The sequence below is a fragment of the Ochotona curzoniae genome, unplaced genomic scaffold (assembly GCF_017591425.1).
Source record: "Ochotona curzoniae isolate NIBS_2020 unplaced genomic scaffold, NIBS_Ocur_1.0 contig_605, whole genome shotgun sequence".
NCBI lineage: Eukaryota > Metazoa > Chordata > Mammalia > Lagomorpha > Ochotonidae > Ochotona > Ochotona curzoniae.
Genome location: NW_024466491.1, coordinates 524360 through 540969, shown reverse-complemented (window position 1 = coordinate 540969; position 16610 = coordinate 524360). Strand labels below are relative to the sequence as shown.

Below are 16610 nucleotides of genomic sequence, written 5' to 3'. Positions count from 1 at the left end.
CGGTGGCGCAAGTGGTTAAGTCCTCGCCTTGCACGCCCGGGATCCCATATGGGCACCGGTTCTATCCCGGCAGCCCCGCTTCCCTTCCAGCTCCCTGCCTGTGGCCCGGGAAGGCAGTCGAGGACGGCCCAAAGCTTTGGGACCCTGTACCTGCGTGGGAGACCCGGAAGAGGCTCCTGGCTTCAGAACGGCATAGCATCGGCCGTTGCGCTCACTTAGGGAGTGAATCATCGGACGGAAGATCTTCCTCTCTGTCTTTCCTCTCTGCATATCCGCCTTTCCAATAAAAAAGTAATAATAAAAATAAATCTTAAAAAAAAAAAGACTTAGTTATTTTTGTTGAAAAGTTAGGTATATACAGAGAGGAATAACTCTCTCCCCAAATGGCCGCAATGGCAGGAGTTGAGCCCACCCGAAGCCAGGAGCCAGGAGCTTCCTCCAGGTCTCCCACATGGGCGCAGGATCCCAAGGCTTTGGACCGTCCTACCCTGCTTTCCCAGGCTACCAGCAGGGAGCTGGATGGGAAGTGGAGCAGCTGAACCTGGTATTCATATGAGATGCCAGACTTTTTTTTTTTAAAGATGTGTTTGTTTGGAAAGCAGATTATCAACAGAGGAGGGCAAAGAGGAGAGAGAGAGAGAGACAAAGATCTTCTCGCTGTTGGTTCACGCCCCACATGGCCTCAACAGCCCTGGGCCAGGTCTGCCTGAAGCTGAAATTCCATCCAGGTCTCCCACGTGGGTGGCAGGGGTCCAAGACCTTGGCCGTCCTCCGCTGCTTTCCCAGGCGCCTTTGCAGAGAGCTTGTTAGCAAATGGAGCAGCCCAGGGCAGGAAGCAGAGCCCTGTATGGGCTGCAGGCATTGCAAATGGTGACCCCAGGTTTTGAAAAAACCTGGTCCTCAAACAAAACAAAGAACAACAACAACAAATGGTCCTTTTGAGTGGCCAATGGATGATGTGCCTTGGTAGGTGGGGGCGGGGAAAGGAAACACTTCCCCACCCCTGACCCAGGGCCTCGGGGTGTTGTTGGCTGATAGCTGGCAGCTGTGTTATGCCCCCTCCCGATACAGATGTGAATGAGTGCAAGACCCTCCCAGACCTCTGTGCGCATGGCACCTGCTACAACACGGTGGGCAGCTTCCATTGCTCCTGTGCCAGCGGCTTCTCCCTGGATGCCCCCCCCCCCTGCCTTGCTGCTTCCCAGGATGTGCCTCAGTGGGAGCAGGGAGCCAGGACCCTGCTGTGGGATGTGGGTGCCACAGCGCCAGGCACCTGCGCCGAAGGGCTGTTCTTGGGATGCGTCTCTTGTCTACCTGTGTGCTGCGTGACCTGTCCTGCCGGACACCCAGACCCCAGCCCGTGTCCCCCACCCCACCCCATCTTCCCCCACAGACATTGACGAGTGTCACATCTCTCCTGACCTCTGTGGCCAGGGCACCTGCGTCAACACCCCTGGCGGTTTTGAGTGCGAGTGTTTCCATGGTTACGCCAGCAGCCCCGGTGTCTCGAAGAGCTGTGTGGGTAGGCGGCTGGCGGGGGGAGTGTGTGGCAAGTGAACGCTACTGGGTGGATGGACATGGGCGCAGGGGGCGGACATGGGGAGGTCCTCCTTTGCTGGCTTGCTTCTCCAATGACTGGGTCGTACCCAGGCCAGGAGCCTGGAGCTCCATCCGGGTCTCCCACGTGAGTGGCACTGGCCACCATCCTCGGCTACCTTCCCAGGGCACTAGCAGGGAGCCAGATTGGCAGTGGAGTAACCGGGATTCGAACTGGCATTTCCATGGGATGCAGGTGACACCGGCCACAGCTTAACCCATCACATCACAGTGGCCCTGGGGTGACCTGACCAAGGGCCACCAGGTTGCCCTTCCTGGGGAGAGGCAGGCAATGAAGCCACCTGTTTGCTGTCCGCCTTGAGGGCGAGGCAGGGAGGGGACAGGCCCTCCAGGCTTCCTGCAATAGGAGTGCCACTGTCCCCCTGGGCACATGCTGGCAGCCGAGGACACGGCGTGCGTGGGGGAGCGTGTGTGTGGAAGATGCGTGGCAGCAGTGTGAATGGGTGTGGACGAGTGATCGCTGAACGACGGTCTGTGTCCACACGGCCATTGCGTCAATGTCACTGGCACCTACCATTGCACCTGCGCTGCCGGCTTCCGCATCAACCCTGAATGTGGGGGCTGCACAGGTGAGCTCCGGCCCCGTCCAGCGCCAGGACCCCGCCTACCCATGCGTGCGTGCCGCCCCAGCGTGCGTGCGCACCTCTGTGTGTGCTAGCATACCTCTCTGTGCGTGTCCGTGCCCCACGTGTGTGTGGTTGCTTACACGTGCGCGCACATGCCTCACCCTCTGCCCGCCCCCCATGCCAGACGTGGATAAATTCCGCGTGCGGAACAGAGGTTGAGCCACGCTACATCAGTACCCGGGCAGTTCCCCGTGCGGCTGCACGGGTGCTGCGCCTTAATGGCGGACGGGCAAGTGTGTATAGGTGGGTGCGAGGGTCCCTGCACTTGCCTGATCGGTGTGGGGGACTCTGGGATGTTGCCTGTTGCGCAGGGCGCTGGGGTGCGAGGCCGCTCCCCGTGCCTGGCAGTGCAGGGTGGCCCTGGCGGTGTGGGGATCCAGGGGTGCCTGGCCCTGTCCGGTGGGTGCTGGGGACCCTGGGGTGTTGGCCAGAGTGTGGGGGCCTGGGGTGCGAGGCCGCTCCCCGTGCCTGGCGGTGCAGGGTGGCCCTGGCGGTGTGAGGATCCTGGGGTGCCTGGCCCTGTCCGGTGTTTGCTGGGGATCCTGGGGTGTTGGCCGGTATGGAGCGCCAGTCTCTGCCTGGTGGTGCGGTGCGCTCAATCCAGACACCTGTAGCCCTTTCTCTCTGCCGCCCCAGACATAGATGAATGCGAGGAGGATCCTGACATCTGTGGACCAAGCCAGTGCATCAGTTGCGTGTGCCCGGAAGGCTTCATGGCCACGCAGGACCTGACAGCTTGTGTGGGTGAGCAGCGGGCGGCCAGGACTGCGAGCTGGGGGTGGCGGTGGAAAGGAGGGTGGCCATGGGGGGTGGGGAGAGGGGCCACCGCGTGGCCTGAGGGGCTGCGGGGGGGGGGGTGTCCTGCGGATCCACGCAGGCATGGCTCCCCCACACTGAGAGTTGAGCAGGCACTGTGTACCCCCCCCACCCCGGGGTTTTCATCTTGATCGCTGGAGTCAGAAACTCGATCCAAACTCAGTCCTAGGGGAGGACGGGACCCAACTACGACAGGGCTGGCCACTGAGCCTAATGTGTCCCGATCATTGAAATCCTCGCCTTGCGTGTGCCGGGATCCCATGTAATCGCTAGTTCGAGTCCCAGCTGCTCCACTTCCCATCCAGCTCCCTGCCTGTGGCCTGGGAAAGCAGTCCAACATGACCCCCTGGCTTGGGACCCCTGTACCCGTGTGAGAGACCCGGAAGAAGCTCTGGACTGCTGATCTGCATCCGCCATTGCAGCCATGTGGGGGCATGAGACAGAAGATCTTTTTTTTTTTTTTTTTTTTTTAAAGATTTATTTTTATTATTTTTTCATTGGAAAGGCGGATATACAGAGAGGAGATACAGAGAGGAAGATCTTCCATCCGATGATTCACTCCCCAAGTGAGCCGCAACGGGTCGATACTATGCCGATCCGAAGCCAGGAGCCTCTTCCGGGTCTCCCACGCGGGTGCAGGGTCCCAAAGCTTTGGGCCGTCCTCAACTGCCTTCCCAGGCCACAGGCAGGGAGCTGGAAGGGAAGCGGGGCTGCCGGGATTAGAACCGGCGCCCATATGGGATCCCGGGCGTGCAAGGCGAGGACTTAACCACTTGCGCCACCGCGCCGGGCCCAGAAGATCTTTTTTTTTTAAAGATTTATTTATTTTTATTGCAAAGTCAGATATACGGAGAGGAGGAGAGACAGAGAGGAAGATCTTCCATCCGATGATTCACTCCTCAAGTGACCGCAACGGCCGGTGCTGTGCCGATCCGGAGCCAGGAGCCAGGAACCTCCTCCAGATCTCCCACACGGGGTGCAGAATCCCAAAGCATTGGGCTGGAGGGCAGAAGATCTTTCTGTCTCCTCTCTGTAGATCAGCCTTTCCAATGAAAATTAAAAAGAAACCATGTAAATCTTAAGAAAAAAAAAAATGGGGGAACATGGTTCCGCTCCCGGAGCCAGCAGACGTTAGCTCAAATTCTTGAGTCCCTACCGCCTAACCCAGCCCTAGCCCAGCCCTGGCATCTCAGGCATGTGGTGAGGAATGAGGCAGCGTATTCTTTATTTTTGTTTTTTTTTTTTTCTTCTGTACCTGCCAAACCCATCAGAAAAAAAAAAAAATTGACCTTGCAAAAGCCAGTATCTTCAGGGGAGCTGCTGGCTGACTCTCCTCTGGCCCTCAACCCTCGCTGCCAGCCAGCTCTACCTCCAGGTGGGAGTAAGTCTGACCTGACACCCCGTGGCAGCTGTTGATACCCCAGGGGAACCCTCGCTTGCCGCCACAGGCTGAGCTATGCAGTGTAGGGAGAGGACCAGCAGCTGCTCCAGTAATCTGAGCCCCCCGCAGCCTGTAGCGGAGGTGGAGGTGGCAGCACAGGTGCTGGGAGCCCAGAGGCCACCCGCATGAGGTCCGCCCAGCCCCCTCCCTTGAGTGGATGGTCACAGCCTCAGTGCATGCTGAGATCTCAAGAGAGAGTGCAAGCAGAGTGTGTCTGGGTTGCCTGGAGCCGTCAGGGGGACCCTGAGCATCTGCAGCAGTGGCCCCCAAAGTGTGTGTGAGGCAGGGCTTGGGGGATCCGCTTCCTGCACTTGCTAAGCCACCAACCATGCACCTGCTGGCTTGTCTAAATCCCAGGTATGATCAGCAAGCAGCAAGGTGGGTTGGGGAACGTATGTCGCACCTGTCAGATGTGGATGCTGCAATACGGCCACATCCTCTGTCAGACTCTGTCAGACTCTGATTGTTAAGTAAGAGGTCGCAAGCACCAATTCCACGGATCAGGGCTTGAAGCTGACACCAGGAAGCCAACTAGAAACTGACAGCGCCCGGCATGGCCCCCATCCCAAGGCTTGTTCAAGGTTCCTGAGCCGGGATACAGAATATTATTCTTATTCTTCTTATTATTATTTGTTTAAGATTTATTTATTCTTATTGGAAAGGCACATAGAGACAGAAAGATCCTCCATCCACTGGTTCACTCCCCAAGTGGCCACAATAGCCAGAGCTGAGCCCATCTGAAGCCAGGAGCCTCTTCTGGGTCTCCCACGGGGGTGCAGGACTCCCCCAAAGTTTTGGGCCATCTTCTACTGCTTTCCCAGGCCACAGGCAGGGAGCTGGAAGGGAAGCGGGGCTGCCGGGATTAGAACCAGCACCCATATGGGATCCTGGGCGGCAAGGCGAGGACCTTTAACCACTTGCGCCACCGCGCCGGGCCCCACTTTGTATTTTTTTTAAAAGATTTATTTATTTATTAGAAAGTCAGATATACAGAGAGGAGGAGAGACAGAGAGGAAGATCTTCCATCCGATGATTCACTCCCCAGGTGAGCGCAACGGCCGATGATATGCCGATCTGAAGCCAGGAGCCAGGAACTTCTTCCGGGTATCACACACGTGGGTGCAGGGTCCCAAGGCTTTGGGCCGTCCTCCACTGCTTTCTCAGGCCACAGGCAGGGAGCTGGATGGGAAGAGGGGCTGCCGGGATTAGAACCAGGGTCCCTATGGGATTCCAGCACGTTCAAGGCAAGGACTTTAGCCGCTAGGTCACGCCGCTGGGCCCTACTTTGTATTTTAAATGCATAAAACAAGTCTTGAAAGAAACCTAGAGTTTCAAACTGGAAGGGAGGAACCAGAGCAGGTATTTGATGCAAGAGTTCAGTTTCCTGTATCTTGCATCTGAGGATCTGGTTCCAATCTGGCTCCCTGCTAGTGCGCCTGGGCGGCAGCCAGTGACAGCCCAAACTCTCGGGCCTCTGCCATCTGCACAGAATACCTGGATGGAGTACTTGGCTTCTGGCTTTGTCCTGGTCTGGCCCCAGTCATAGTAGCCATAGTGAAGCATTCTCTCTTTCTCTGCCTTTCAAGTGGATAAAATCAAAAATAAATAAACAGCACACTTTTGACAGAGGCTGACCGGGGAGGCCGTTTATTTAAAATAGGAATGGCCTTGTGCTAGACTGCTCCTTGCTGTTTTTCCGTGGAAACCACTTGGTACCTTCTTCCTGCACCTGCCCCCTCCCCATCAGGCCAGGCTGTCTGAGTTCCACTCCTCTGCCCTGTTAGGTTGCTGTGTGTCCCTGCTTGCATTCAGACAGACCCACGTTTGAGTCCCGGCACTAAGAAGTTAAGTAGATGACTTCCTGGTTTTGCCACGCCTCCATCTGCTGATTTGTAAAATGGTGTCTATAAGCCTGCTAATCTGTGAATCTGTAAAATGGAATATACGGGCAGTGACTTAGTCCAACCTTCACCGCTAGGGGTCACTACGGAGCCAGCTGGTCAGTAGTGGTCAGGGAGCTGGGCAGCTGGGGTGGACGGAGGTGTTTACAGTACCATCAAGTGTCAGCCAGCGTGAGCGACTTGTCATATAGAAACGGGACCTGCAGGAACACGGGGCGAGCTCCTAGCCACCTGGCTTTGTGGAAACACCCACCTGGGGATTGGGTGGATGGGCCAGCTGGCTGGGGTGGGCAGGCCTCGGTGGCCTGTCACTGCCAAGCACGGTGACCCAGAGCTCCCATTGGGAAAACAAGCTTGAGGGCTTGGGGGGACCTTTGCAAATGAGTCAGCCGCAGAGTTCCCCATATTCTTGCAGTGGCCAGTATGAGTTCAAATCCCACCTGTGACACCTGCCAGCTAAATCATGTAATTGTACCAGCTGTAGAAGCAGGATTAATAAAAAACAATCACCAAACCAGACATCAGATCACACACACTTTATTAACATAAAAGCAGAGATGCTGTGTCAAAGGTTCAAGTCTCCAAGAAGGCATCGACAATTGATATCCATCCCAATACACGAGCCCAAAGGTCTGTGATGTAAACATCAACAGGATGAAAAAAGAAAGTGAAGTAGACACATCCATAGTCCCCGGTGGCAACCTTCCGTGTGCTCTCCGCAACAAAGACAACAAATAGAAAAACCTCTAAGGATATGGGAGGCTGGCATCCTGTCAGCTGCCTCAGGCGGAATGGATAGTCACAGAACCTTCTAGAACGCACCTGCTCTGCAGGGGCCCGAGGATGCTTGTCAAGGAGGAGCCTCTTCTGGGCCTTCAAATAAACTTTCTCAAATTTCAAGGTAAACCCTCAGAATGTAAAGCAATCGGAGGAAGTTCTCGGCTAGGTCAAAGAGAAAATGACAAGAAAAATCAAGGCTTTTTTTTTTTAAAGTGGAACGATAATACTTTTAAAATTTGAGGGGTTCAGCCAGTAGCGCTCAAGGGGCAAATTCATAGCCTTAAGTGGCCATGCTGGGAAAAGACTGGTGTCTGCCTTGTAGAATGGTGGCAGGAGGTCTCTTGCTTAGAGTCTGCTAACTGACCACACACGGAGCACAAATCCATTGTCATGGAGCTAAGTTGTGGATGACTGACCACACCTCCCCATCTCTCCCCTACAGACGCCAACGAATGCGCCCACCTACCAGGTCAGATGTGCCACCCTGGCCAGTGCCACCACACGGCTGGTTTCTTTCAATGCGTGTGTCAGGATGGCTTCCAGCTGGCTGCAGACAGAAGGAGCTGTGTGGGTGAGTCTTGGCACAGTGCTGGGAGCCACCTGTACCCTCTCCCCTTTAGGGGTACCATGTGGCTGTGTTTCCAGCCCGTGTGTTAAACCAACACAGCGTGTCTATATTTTCACGGGCTCTGCAGAGTGGGGATGTCTTAGCAAGTGTTGACTTTTCTCAGAGTGCAGAAGGGTGCCGTGGGAATCCATGGCGAGGTGAGGAAGCACCCAAGCCACTGGAGGTTAGGGTCTTGCTCTTGTTCTGGTCCACCTACAACCCTGCCCGCCCCAATGAATTTTTCCCTGCTCATCCCTATTGGCCTGAGGCAGCCCTGGAGCCCTGGGCATTGCCACAGTGACCGCCCTGGCTGACACTGAGATTGCCCTGTTCCCTCCTCTCTACAGCCACCGATGAGTGCCTTCCCCCAACCCATGGCATGTGCCACAACCTTGGGCACTTCCACTGCATCTGCCCCCACCAGACTTCATGGCTCTGGGGCTGCTCCCTCTAACACCCCCAGGCAGTCAGAATCCTGGCGTTGAACCGCTCCGTGCACAACTTTCTGGCCTTAAATTCTCTCTCGGGAACCCCCAAACTTCCTCACGAGCCCACCAAAATGAGCATGGATGTGGGGGTCTCCCAAGATAGAACCTGGGAAGTGGTGGGCAAAGACCCGTCTGACCTGGCATCTGTGTGGGCAAGTCTTGAATAGTGTGGGCTAACCTGGACCAGTCTGGCTTTGCCTCTGTGTCTGGGCTAGCCTAGAGCTGTGCAAACCAGCTCCATCCTGTGCAGGTGAAAGGGATGGGTGTCAGCTCTAGTTCGGAGAGGCCTCCTGGGCGAGACCGTTCATTCACACACACAACCCACCTGGTGCGGTGGCTCCACTCCGTCCGCTCTCCTTGCGGCCGATAGAGAACCGACCTCCACCTTGGTCCCCTGTCCATGTCCCTTCCCTGCAGACACTGACTAGTGCTTGCAGACGCCCTGCTTCTGGGTGGAGCTTCAGGCAGACAGAGGGGAGGCAGGTACAGCTCCGCTGGGCTAGCCTCATCCAGTGAGGGCTAGCCTTGGCAGCTAGAGCCACAGGGAATTTGCGTGGGTCATACACCATTCCACCCCTGAGGCCACGTCAGTTGGATGGAAGTCTTGCTGGGGCAGAGGTTTTAAGAGTTTGGGGTCTGAGAGTTAGGACACTGCAGCTTTGCCTGTCCGTGAAGGAAGCAGAGCTGTGAACTTAGGGTGACTTTCCTCCTCAGGCCAAGGAAGGGGTCCCCCGTAACAGTAGGGGAAAGGGATTTCTAGGGCTGATCCCCATGGGTCCAGCATGGATAACGCGTCCGCCTCTGAGCCAGTCACCGTGCCTGAGGGGCGTGGCATATTCTGATGGGGTGGGGATTCTTGGTGGGGTCAGCTCTGCTCATTGGCCAGCACTGGGGTGCCTGGATCACCTTAACACCCCTACTCCCCGACACACACAAACACACACACACACACACACACACACACACACACACACACACACACACACACACACAGAACCTTAGCGTCTTTCATTATGAGGCTCACAGCTGCTCCACGCCTAAACCATTCAATACCTCCGAGACCCCGCTGTAGCAAGACGCTGGGGAAGGGCTCGGGTGACCCCTGCAAGTTACGTCCTCAGGAGGGCAGCAGTGAGTGCCCTGCTACTCTTTCCCCTCCCCGGTACCTCCCCTCACCTCCCCATACAGCGCCCTCTGCTGTCACACACACCCTTCCCTCTCCTTATGCTGGGGACTGCACCTGCTGCTGACTCTCCCCGCCTACACCCCCACACCCAGCTCTCTGCCCCCCTACACTCCCACACCCAGCTCTCTGCACCCCTACACCCCCACACCCAGCTCTCTGCCCCCCTACACTCCTACACCCAGCTCTCTGCACCCCTACACTCCCCACACCCAGCCCCCTACACCCCCACACCCAGCTCTCTGCCCCCTACACTCCCACACCCAGCCCCTACACCCCACACCCAGCTCTCTGCCCCCCTACACTGCCCACACCCAGCTCTCTGCCCCCCTACACTGCCCACACCCAGCTCTCTGCCCCCCTACACTCCCCCACATCCAGCTCTCTGCCCGCCTACACTCCCCACACCCAGCTCTCTGCCCCCCTACACTCCCCACACCCAGCCCCCTACACTCCCCACACCCAGCCCCCTACACTCCCCACACCCAGCCCCCTACACTCCCCACACCCAGCTCTCTGCCCCCCTACACTCCCACACCCAGCTCTCTGCCCCCCTACACTCCCACACCCAGCTCTCTGCCCCCCTACACTCCCCACACCCAGCTCTCTGCACCCCTACACTGCCCACACCCAGCTCTCTGCACCCTACACCCCCACACCCAGCTCTCTGCCCCCCTACACTCCCACACCCAGCTCTCTGCCCCCCTACACTCCCACACCCAGCTCTCTGCCCCCCTACACTCCCACACCCAGCTCTCTGCACCCCTACACCCCCACACCCAGCTCTCTGCCCCCCTACACTCCCCACACCCAGCTCTCTGCACCCCTACACTGCCCACACCCAGCTCTCTGCACCCCTACACTCCCACACCCAGCTCTCTGCCCCCCTACACTCCCACACCCAGCTCTCTGCACCCCTACACTGCCCACACCCAGCCCTCTGTCCCCTGCCACTGACTGCCCCCTTCCCTCCCCCTCACATCTAGCTGGCTTTTAGGAACACTGTCCCATTGGCCATGAGGCAGTCCCAGGCCTGACTGAATCTCTGGAAGATGAGTCCCTCGGCCCCCCTATCATACGTGTGGGTTTCAGGTTGTCCCCTGCCACAGGACCCATGGGTGGCCCTGGAGCCTGTACAGTGACACGCACAATACCTACAACCCTGGCGGCCCAACCCTCGATCCCAGATGTGCACAGAGAAGCCCAGCGTGTGCACTAGCAGCCTCCGTGTCAACACAGAGGGCTCCTTCCGCTGTGGCTGTCCCCTCGGCCGCAGCCTGGACTCGGCCAGCACCAACTGCGTGGCGCAGTTCACTTGTCCGTTTTTGCACGTCCCCCGACATTCCTCATTCGAATCTGCCTTCACTCACTTGTTCCCCCATTGGCTCCCTTGGTTTTTCATTCAGTTACTCACAAATTCATTTAACTTATTTCTTTATTCATTTAGCTGCTCCTGTCAAGTATTCATTTGCGCCCGCAGGGTCACCTGAGGTCCGGCCTGGGGTAGAAGTGGGGTGCTGGGGGTGTGGGATCCTGCATGCAACCCTCACCCAGCTGGAACCTCCACAGACATCAACGAGTGTTCCCTGAACCCGCGGCTCTGCGCCTTCCGCTGCCACAACACCGAAGGCTCCTACCGGTGCACCTGCCCGGCCGGCTATGTTCTGCGGAACGATGGGGCCACGTGCCGAGGTGGGCCTGGCAGGGCACGGTGAGAGAGGGTTGAAACAAGCAGGATTCTTGGGACTCCCTGGCCTGAGTTTCAGGAAAAAAAAATCTCCAGCCCTGGAGACCTCACGGCTTCCTTTCAAATGCAGAAATGGCAGCCTGAGCCACCAGGGGCAGGAGTGGGCAGCAAGGACACGCAAGGTGGTGGCACTGAGTGGCCAGGGACTCTAGACACAGCTGAGTAAACAGCCCTTCCTCCAGCCCTCCAGATAGCCGCAGTGTCCTGGGCTGGCGCCAGCTCCCCAGGGCATTTAAGACAGATGCACCTGCCCTGAGGAAGGTGGTAGAGAATGGTTCTCGGCCTCCACTGAAGCTGGTGGGAAAAGCAGGTGTCTGGCCAAACTGCTGGATGCTGGGGGTGGGATGCTGGGGTACCCGGCCTTGGGCCACTGACTGACCCTGGTCATCATCCCAAGATGTGGACGAGTGTGCAGGTGGAAGACAGGACTGCCACGCCCGCGGCATGCTGTGTAAGAACCTCATCGGGGCCTTTGCCTGCGTCTGTCCCCCCGGTCTGCGTCCTCAGCCCGGTCCCGGCCAGGGCTGCATAGGTAAGACATGGAGGGTGCAGGGAAACCCACAGGAAGTGGGAGAAAGAGAGGGACATCAAACAAGGGGCTAGGGCTGGGAACGCTCAAGGGGACAGCTCCGGGGACACCACCAGCCTGCCCTTCTCTTAACCCTGCCCCTCCCACATCCAGATGAGGATGAATGCTTTACGCAGCCTAGCCTGTGCGCCCACGGCCGCTGCGTCAACACGGTGGGCAGCTTCCGATGCGACTGCGATGCCGGTTTCCAGCCCAGCCCCACCTTCACCGAATGCCATGGTGAGAGCTGCCCACCCGTCCACCCCTTCTGGCAGCCCAGGAGCTCCTCCATGCACAGGCAGGGTGTTGGGGAGGGGGCGGCTGAGCTGGGTTACTCACCACGCACGCGCACAGATGCACTTAGAATACTGCCCTAAGCGAGTTTAAAGCTACCCTCCTGGACGGGTCCATGGCCATCCTTCCCGCCAGTCCACCTGCTGCTCTCACCCTTTGTCCATGACAACCTGTCTGATTCCTACTGTCCCTGGGCTGTGTCTTTTAGTGGCCCACAGGGCATGGCCCATGACCCCTAGGGCTGCAGCCCGGTCAGGGTCAGGTGACGGCGACCCTGCCCCACCACAGCGGCTGGCATCTCTCTCTGCCACTCACTCCTCTTCTGTAACAGACGGACGGCAAGGAGCCTGCTTCTCTGAGGTGCTGCAGGGCGCATGCCAGGCCCAGCATCCAGACCCAGCATTGAGGCGCGTATCCAGGGCCGTGTGCTGCTGTGTGGGCGGCCGGGCCTGGGGACCCCTCTGTGAGCTGTGCCCCCTGCCGGGCACTCCTGCCCACAGGGAGTTGTGCCCTTATGGCCTGGGCTACACTGTGCAAGGCCGAGGTGAGTGAGTGCCCCGCTTCCTCCCGTTCGCCCTGTGGGCATCATGACTCTGGTTGTGGTGAGCCATTCTGTGTGTGTGTGTGTGTGTGTGTGTGTGTGTGGGTGTGAGAGTATCTTGTGGGCGAGGCCTCCACCTGCTGGGCCTGTAGGGAGGGTGAGGAGGCTGAGGAGGGAGGCGTGGCCTGTTGGCCTCAGCCACACAGCCACCCCTTCCGCTGGTCTCCAGATGTGGACGAGTGTCAGGTGCTCCCCGGCCTGTGTCCTCACGGTGAGTGCATCAATAGCATTGGATCCTTCCGCTGCTACTGCCAGGCCGGGTATGCGCCAGATGCCGCCGCGACCAGCTGCCAGGGTGAGTGGTGGCCGGGCCCGCCTGGCTCCAGCTTCCCCAGTACCCTGGGGACGTTTCCCTGCATCCTCCTCCTATAGCAGGATGCCCAGGGTTGAGTCCCAGCTGCTCCGCTTCCCCATCCAGCGCCCTGCTGTCGCTCCTGAGCATCCTTAGCAGGGAATATCCACGTGACCGCGTTCCTCCCTTCTCCCACCGTCCCCCTTTCCAGATGTGGACGAGTGCAGTCAGGCCCCGGCCCCGTGCTCCTCTTTGTGCAAAAACACGGCGGGCAGCTTCTTGTGCAGCTGCCCCCGCGGCTACCGCCTGCAGGAAGATGGAAGGAGCTGTGCAGGTGACAGCCGAACTTCATCCCGCCCTCCCTGCTTCCCCCCTGGTCCCCTGCTGCCACTTCCTGTCTGCAGCCTCTCTGGCCGTTCCTCGGACCCTGGTCTGAGCCGTCCCCGGGGCTGTGTGCATTGCAGATCTGGACGAATGCTCGTCCCGCCAACACAACTGCCAGTTCCGCTGTGTCAACACCCTGGGTGCCTTCGTTTGCCGCTGCCCGCCCGGCTTTATCCAGCAGCGCAATGGCTGCTTCGGTGACCCCTCCCGAGCACCACCCCACCCTGGTTCTCTCTTGTTAGTTTAGCCAAGAAGCCTCTTGATTTCCAGTACGTGCTGGATGTGGGGGGACACGGTCCTTGGGAGGGACAAGAGGACATCTAGAACATTCTCCACTTTCCTGCTCCAGGAGCTGGGTATCCCACCCCGAGCTGATTTCCGTCCAGGACATGCGCCACCCCCACCTTTTGTCTGACCTCTCGGGGGTGCCTCCCCGGAATGCTCCCCCAAATCCCAGGAGGCTCTCACAGTCCAACAGGAAAATTTGGTTCAAGCGTCAAACTCCCATCGTGGCCTTCCAGGGAAACAGACTTCCCTTCAAGACATGACCCCTTCCGGGCCACCCCCCCCAACCTTAATCAACTCAGTCAGCACCCCCTGAGCCATACTGGGTGCTGGTAATCGCCCCATCGGAGGACGGCTGACTGGTGGTGGTCTGCCAGTCAGGTCTGGCCCTCCGCTTGCTTTTTTTAATAAAGTTGTGTTGGTCTGCGCCCACATCCACCTGTGGACCCCATTATCTGGCGCTAATGTTGCATGACAAAGGCTGAGTAGACTCTTTTTCTTAACAAAGATTATTTGAAAGAGAGAGAGATGCTGGTTCACTCCCCAAGGAGCCAGGAGCCAGGAGCTTCCTCCAGGTCTCCCGTGTGTGTGGGTGCAGGGACCCCCCAGCACTTAGGCCAGCACCTGCGGCTTTGCCAAGTACATTAGCAGGGAGCTGGATCGCAAGTGGAACAGCCGGGACTTGAACCAGTGTTCCGATATGGGACGCTAGCATCGCAAGTCAGTGGTTTAACCCTCTACACCACACCACCAGCTCCGAACGTAAAGCTTTGGGGATTTAAAAAAAAAAAAAATCCCACCGGGAGTTAGGGCGTGGAGGTGTGTCACTTTGTTGGGACCCACGAGGACCTAGCTCAACAGGTGCCCATGTTGCATCCCTACCACAAGCTATGTGCCAAGGCCAAGCTTTAGTTCATTCTCACCCTGCATTGCTTATTAGCCTCTAGGTGTGACAGCAGGGGAAACTGAGGCACAGCGCGGGCAGGTGGGTCACCTTGGGCCGTCACAGCTTCTAGATGATTCCGACAGCCTGTTTTAAGAGGACAGAGGGAACCAATAAGGCGTCTCCCTGCAGCCTCCCCCCCGCCCCCCGGCACTAACCCCCAGGCAACCCTGCCCTTGTCCTGCAGACCTTAATGAGTGCTTGGTCCAGCCCGGCCTGTGTGGTCCCTACGCCCGCTGTTACAACACCCTGGGCACTTTCCGCTGTGAGGCCCCCCAGGGTTTCCAGCCGAGCGACTTCGATGGTTATGAAGGTAGGTAGGAGGCCAGGTTTGTGGGGTGGCGCCTGAGGCTGGGGTGGGGTGGGGAGAAAGGGCAGCCCCACGTACCGCCCCGTCTCTCACTCTCAGACGTTACACAGAGGGAAGGGGGGGTCACCACCCGGCAAGGTGACCGAGATCAGCCTGGCTGTGACTCACTAGCGCTGTCTGTCCGGAGTGGTCCAGGGTGTGCTGCGACTGGCTCAGCAGCGGGTGGGCTGGGCGGCACCCACATCCTCCATCTCACTGTAGCGGTTGCAGGGGTCCTCCATCCGGGGAGTCCGCTTCTGCCCACTTCCCTCCAGCTCCCCAGTCTATGCCATCTTCCTGAAGCCCCAGGTCTTCCTGGCTGTAGGGCTCATTTTTTTCCGTTTCTCTCTCTTTTTCTCCCTGACAGTCCAGCTTTCATCTCCTACCCAGCCAGGCGCACTTGGCTGTCCTGAGACCTCTCCCTTTTGGCTTCTATCCCTCTGGGGTGCCACGGCAGGGCCCCTCCTGGCTGCTGTCTTCCTCCGTGACCAGGTCCTCACTGCTCTCTTGCTCTTGGGCGCTGCTTGCTCTGCCCCCTCATCCTGTCTCCGTCTCGATCTTCCCTCCGTTGTCTGTGACAGCCTGCCTGTGCTAAGCTCTGTTAGAAAGTAGCCAGGAGCTGGGTGAGCAATGAACCTTCTCAAATTCTAGTATAAAGAGACAGCCAAGCAGGCATATCTTCCACCTGCTGGCTCATGGCCCCACAGCCGCCAGGGCTGGGCCAGTCACAGCCAGGTGCCGGGATCTCCATGCCACCGATGAGGGTTGGCAAGGGCCTGGGCAGGTGCATCAGCAGCAGAGGGAGGCAGCCCTTGAAATGGAGGCCCTGTGAATGTGGGTTGTGGTGGTCATGACCTCTAGGCCGAAGCCTGCCTACTTAGGGGTCCCCACGCGGGGGTCTCCTTTTGCCCCACTGGAGTAGCAGGACCAGGGAGCGTGTGAATGCCAGTGGCCTGGATGGGGTGCCACCTAGCACCCTTGTAGTTGTGCAGGCAGCCCCCTTAGACGAGCAGGGATGTTGGCAGCGTTGAGGGTGGGGAGGGCAGAGGTGGGGGAAAGAGGAGGGATGGCAGACATGGGGCTGGGCATGGGTAGAGTAGGGGGTCAGGCCGAGCCTGCCAGGAAGATGCTAACTTTGACCTCTGATTAGGAGTAGAGATGCAAGAAGATTACGAGTATCCGCCCCCGCCTCCCCCGTCCCCTGACATAGACACACAAATGACAATGAGTGTGTCTTGTTCCCCGTCCCCTGCGGGAGAATCCCTCGCCACTGCGTCTACCCCTCCGGCTTTGACGGGGCCCGAGGAGGCTGCCGGGACACAGAGGAGTGTGCAGGACCCAGCAGCCCCTGCAGCCGTGGCTGGGCCAACACACCAGGAGGCGTCCTGTGTGGCTGCCCAAGAGGCTACTTCTGGATTGGATGAGGGTGAGAGCCTCCGGGGGAACCCTTAGGAGTGGACAGGGGAGGTGGTGGTGATGGTGGTGGTGGTGGTGGTGGTTGGGGGTGAGGGGATCCCTGCCACGCTGTCCCTGAAGGAAGACCCATCCGCAGGCCCTGAGTCTCCGGCCGGAGTCTCAGCTCAGGATCCGAGGATGTCCCAGCCAACGATGGTGAGCGGGAACCGCTGTCTCCCGAATCCTGCTATGAATGAAAGACCAGCGGACTAGCGCCCGGGACCGGCCTGGCA

The 16610-nt window shown here is 58.5% G+C and overlaps 1 protein-coding gene across 1 annotated transcript in view; it reads left to right on the top strand.

Annotated features, from left to right (window-relative positions):
* The window catches only part of FBN3 (fibrillin 3), a 29701-nt gene that overhangs the window by 11569 nt on the left and 1522 nt on the right, over nucleotides 1-16610 (top strand). Inside the window, exons 20-29 of the mRNA XM_040990156.1 lie at nucleotides 1394-1522; nucleotides 2880-2987; nucleotides 11029-11151; nucleotides 11604-11738; nucleotides 11889-12014; nucleotides 12400-12612; nucleotides 12839-12964; nucleotides 13173-13295; nucleotides 13426-13542; nucleotides 14761-14886. Coding sequence (XP_040846090.1) covers nucleotides 1394-1522; nucleotides 2880-2987; nucleotides 11029-11151; nucleotides 11604-11738; nucleotides 11889-12014; nucleotides 12400-12612; nucleotides 12839-12964; nucleotides 13173-13295; nucleotides 13426-13542; nucleotides 14761-14886 — 1326 coding nt within the window. The remainder of the gene's footprint in view (nucleotides 1-1393; nucleotides 1523-2879; nucleotides 2988-11028; nucleotides 11152-11603; nucleotides 11739-11888; nucleotides 12015-12399; nucleotides 12613-12838; nucleotides 12965-13172; nucleotides 13296-13425; nucleotides 13543-14760; nucleotides 14887-16610) is intronic.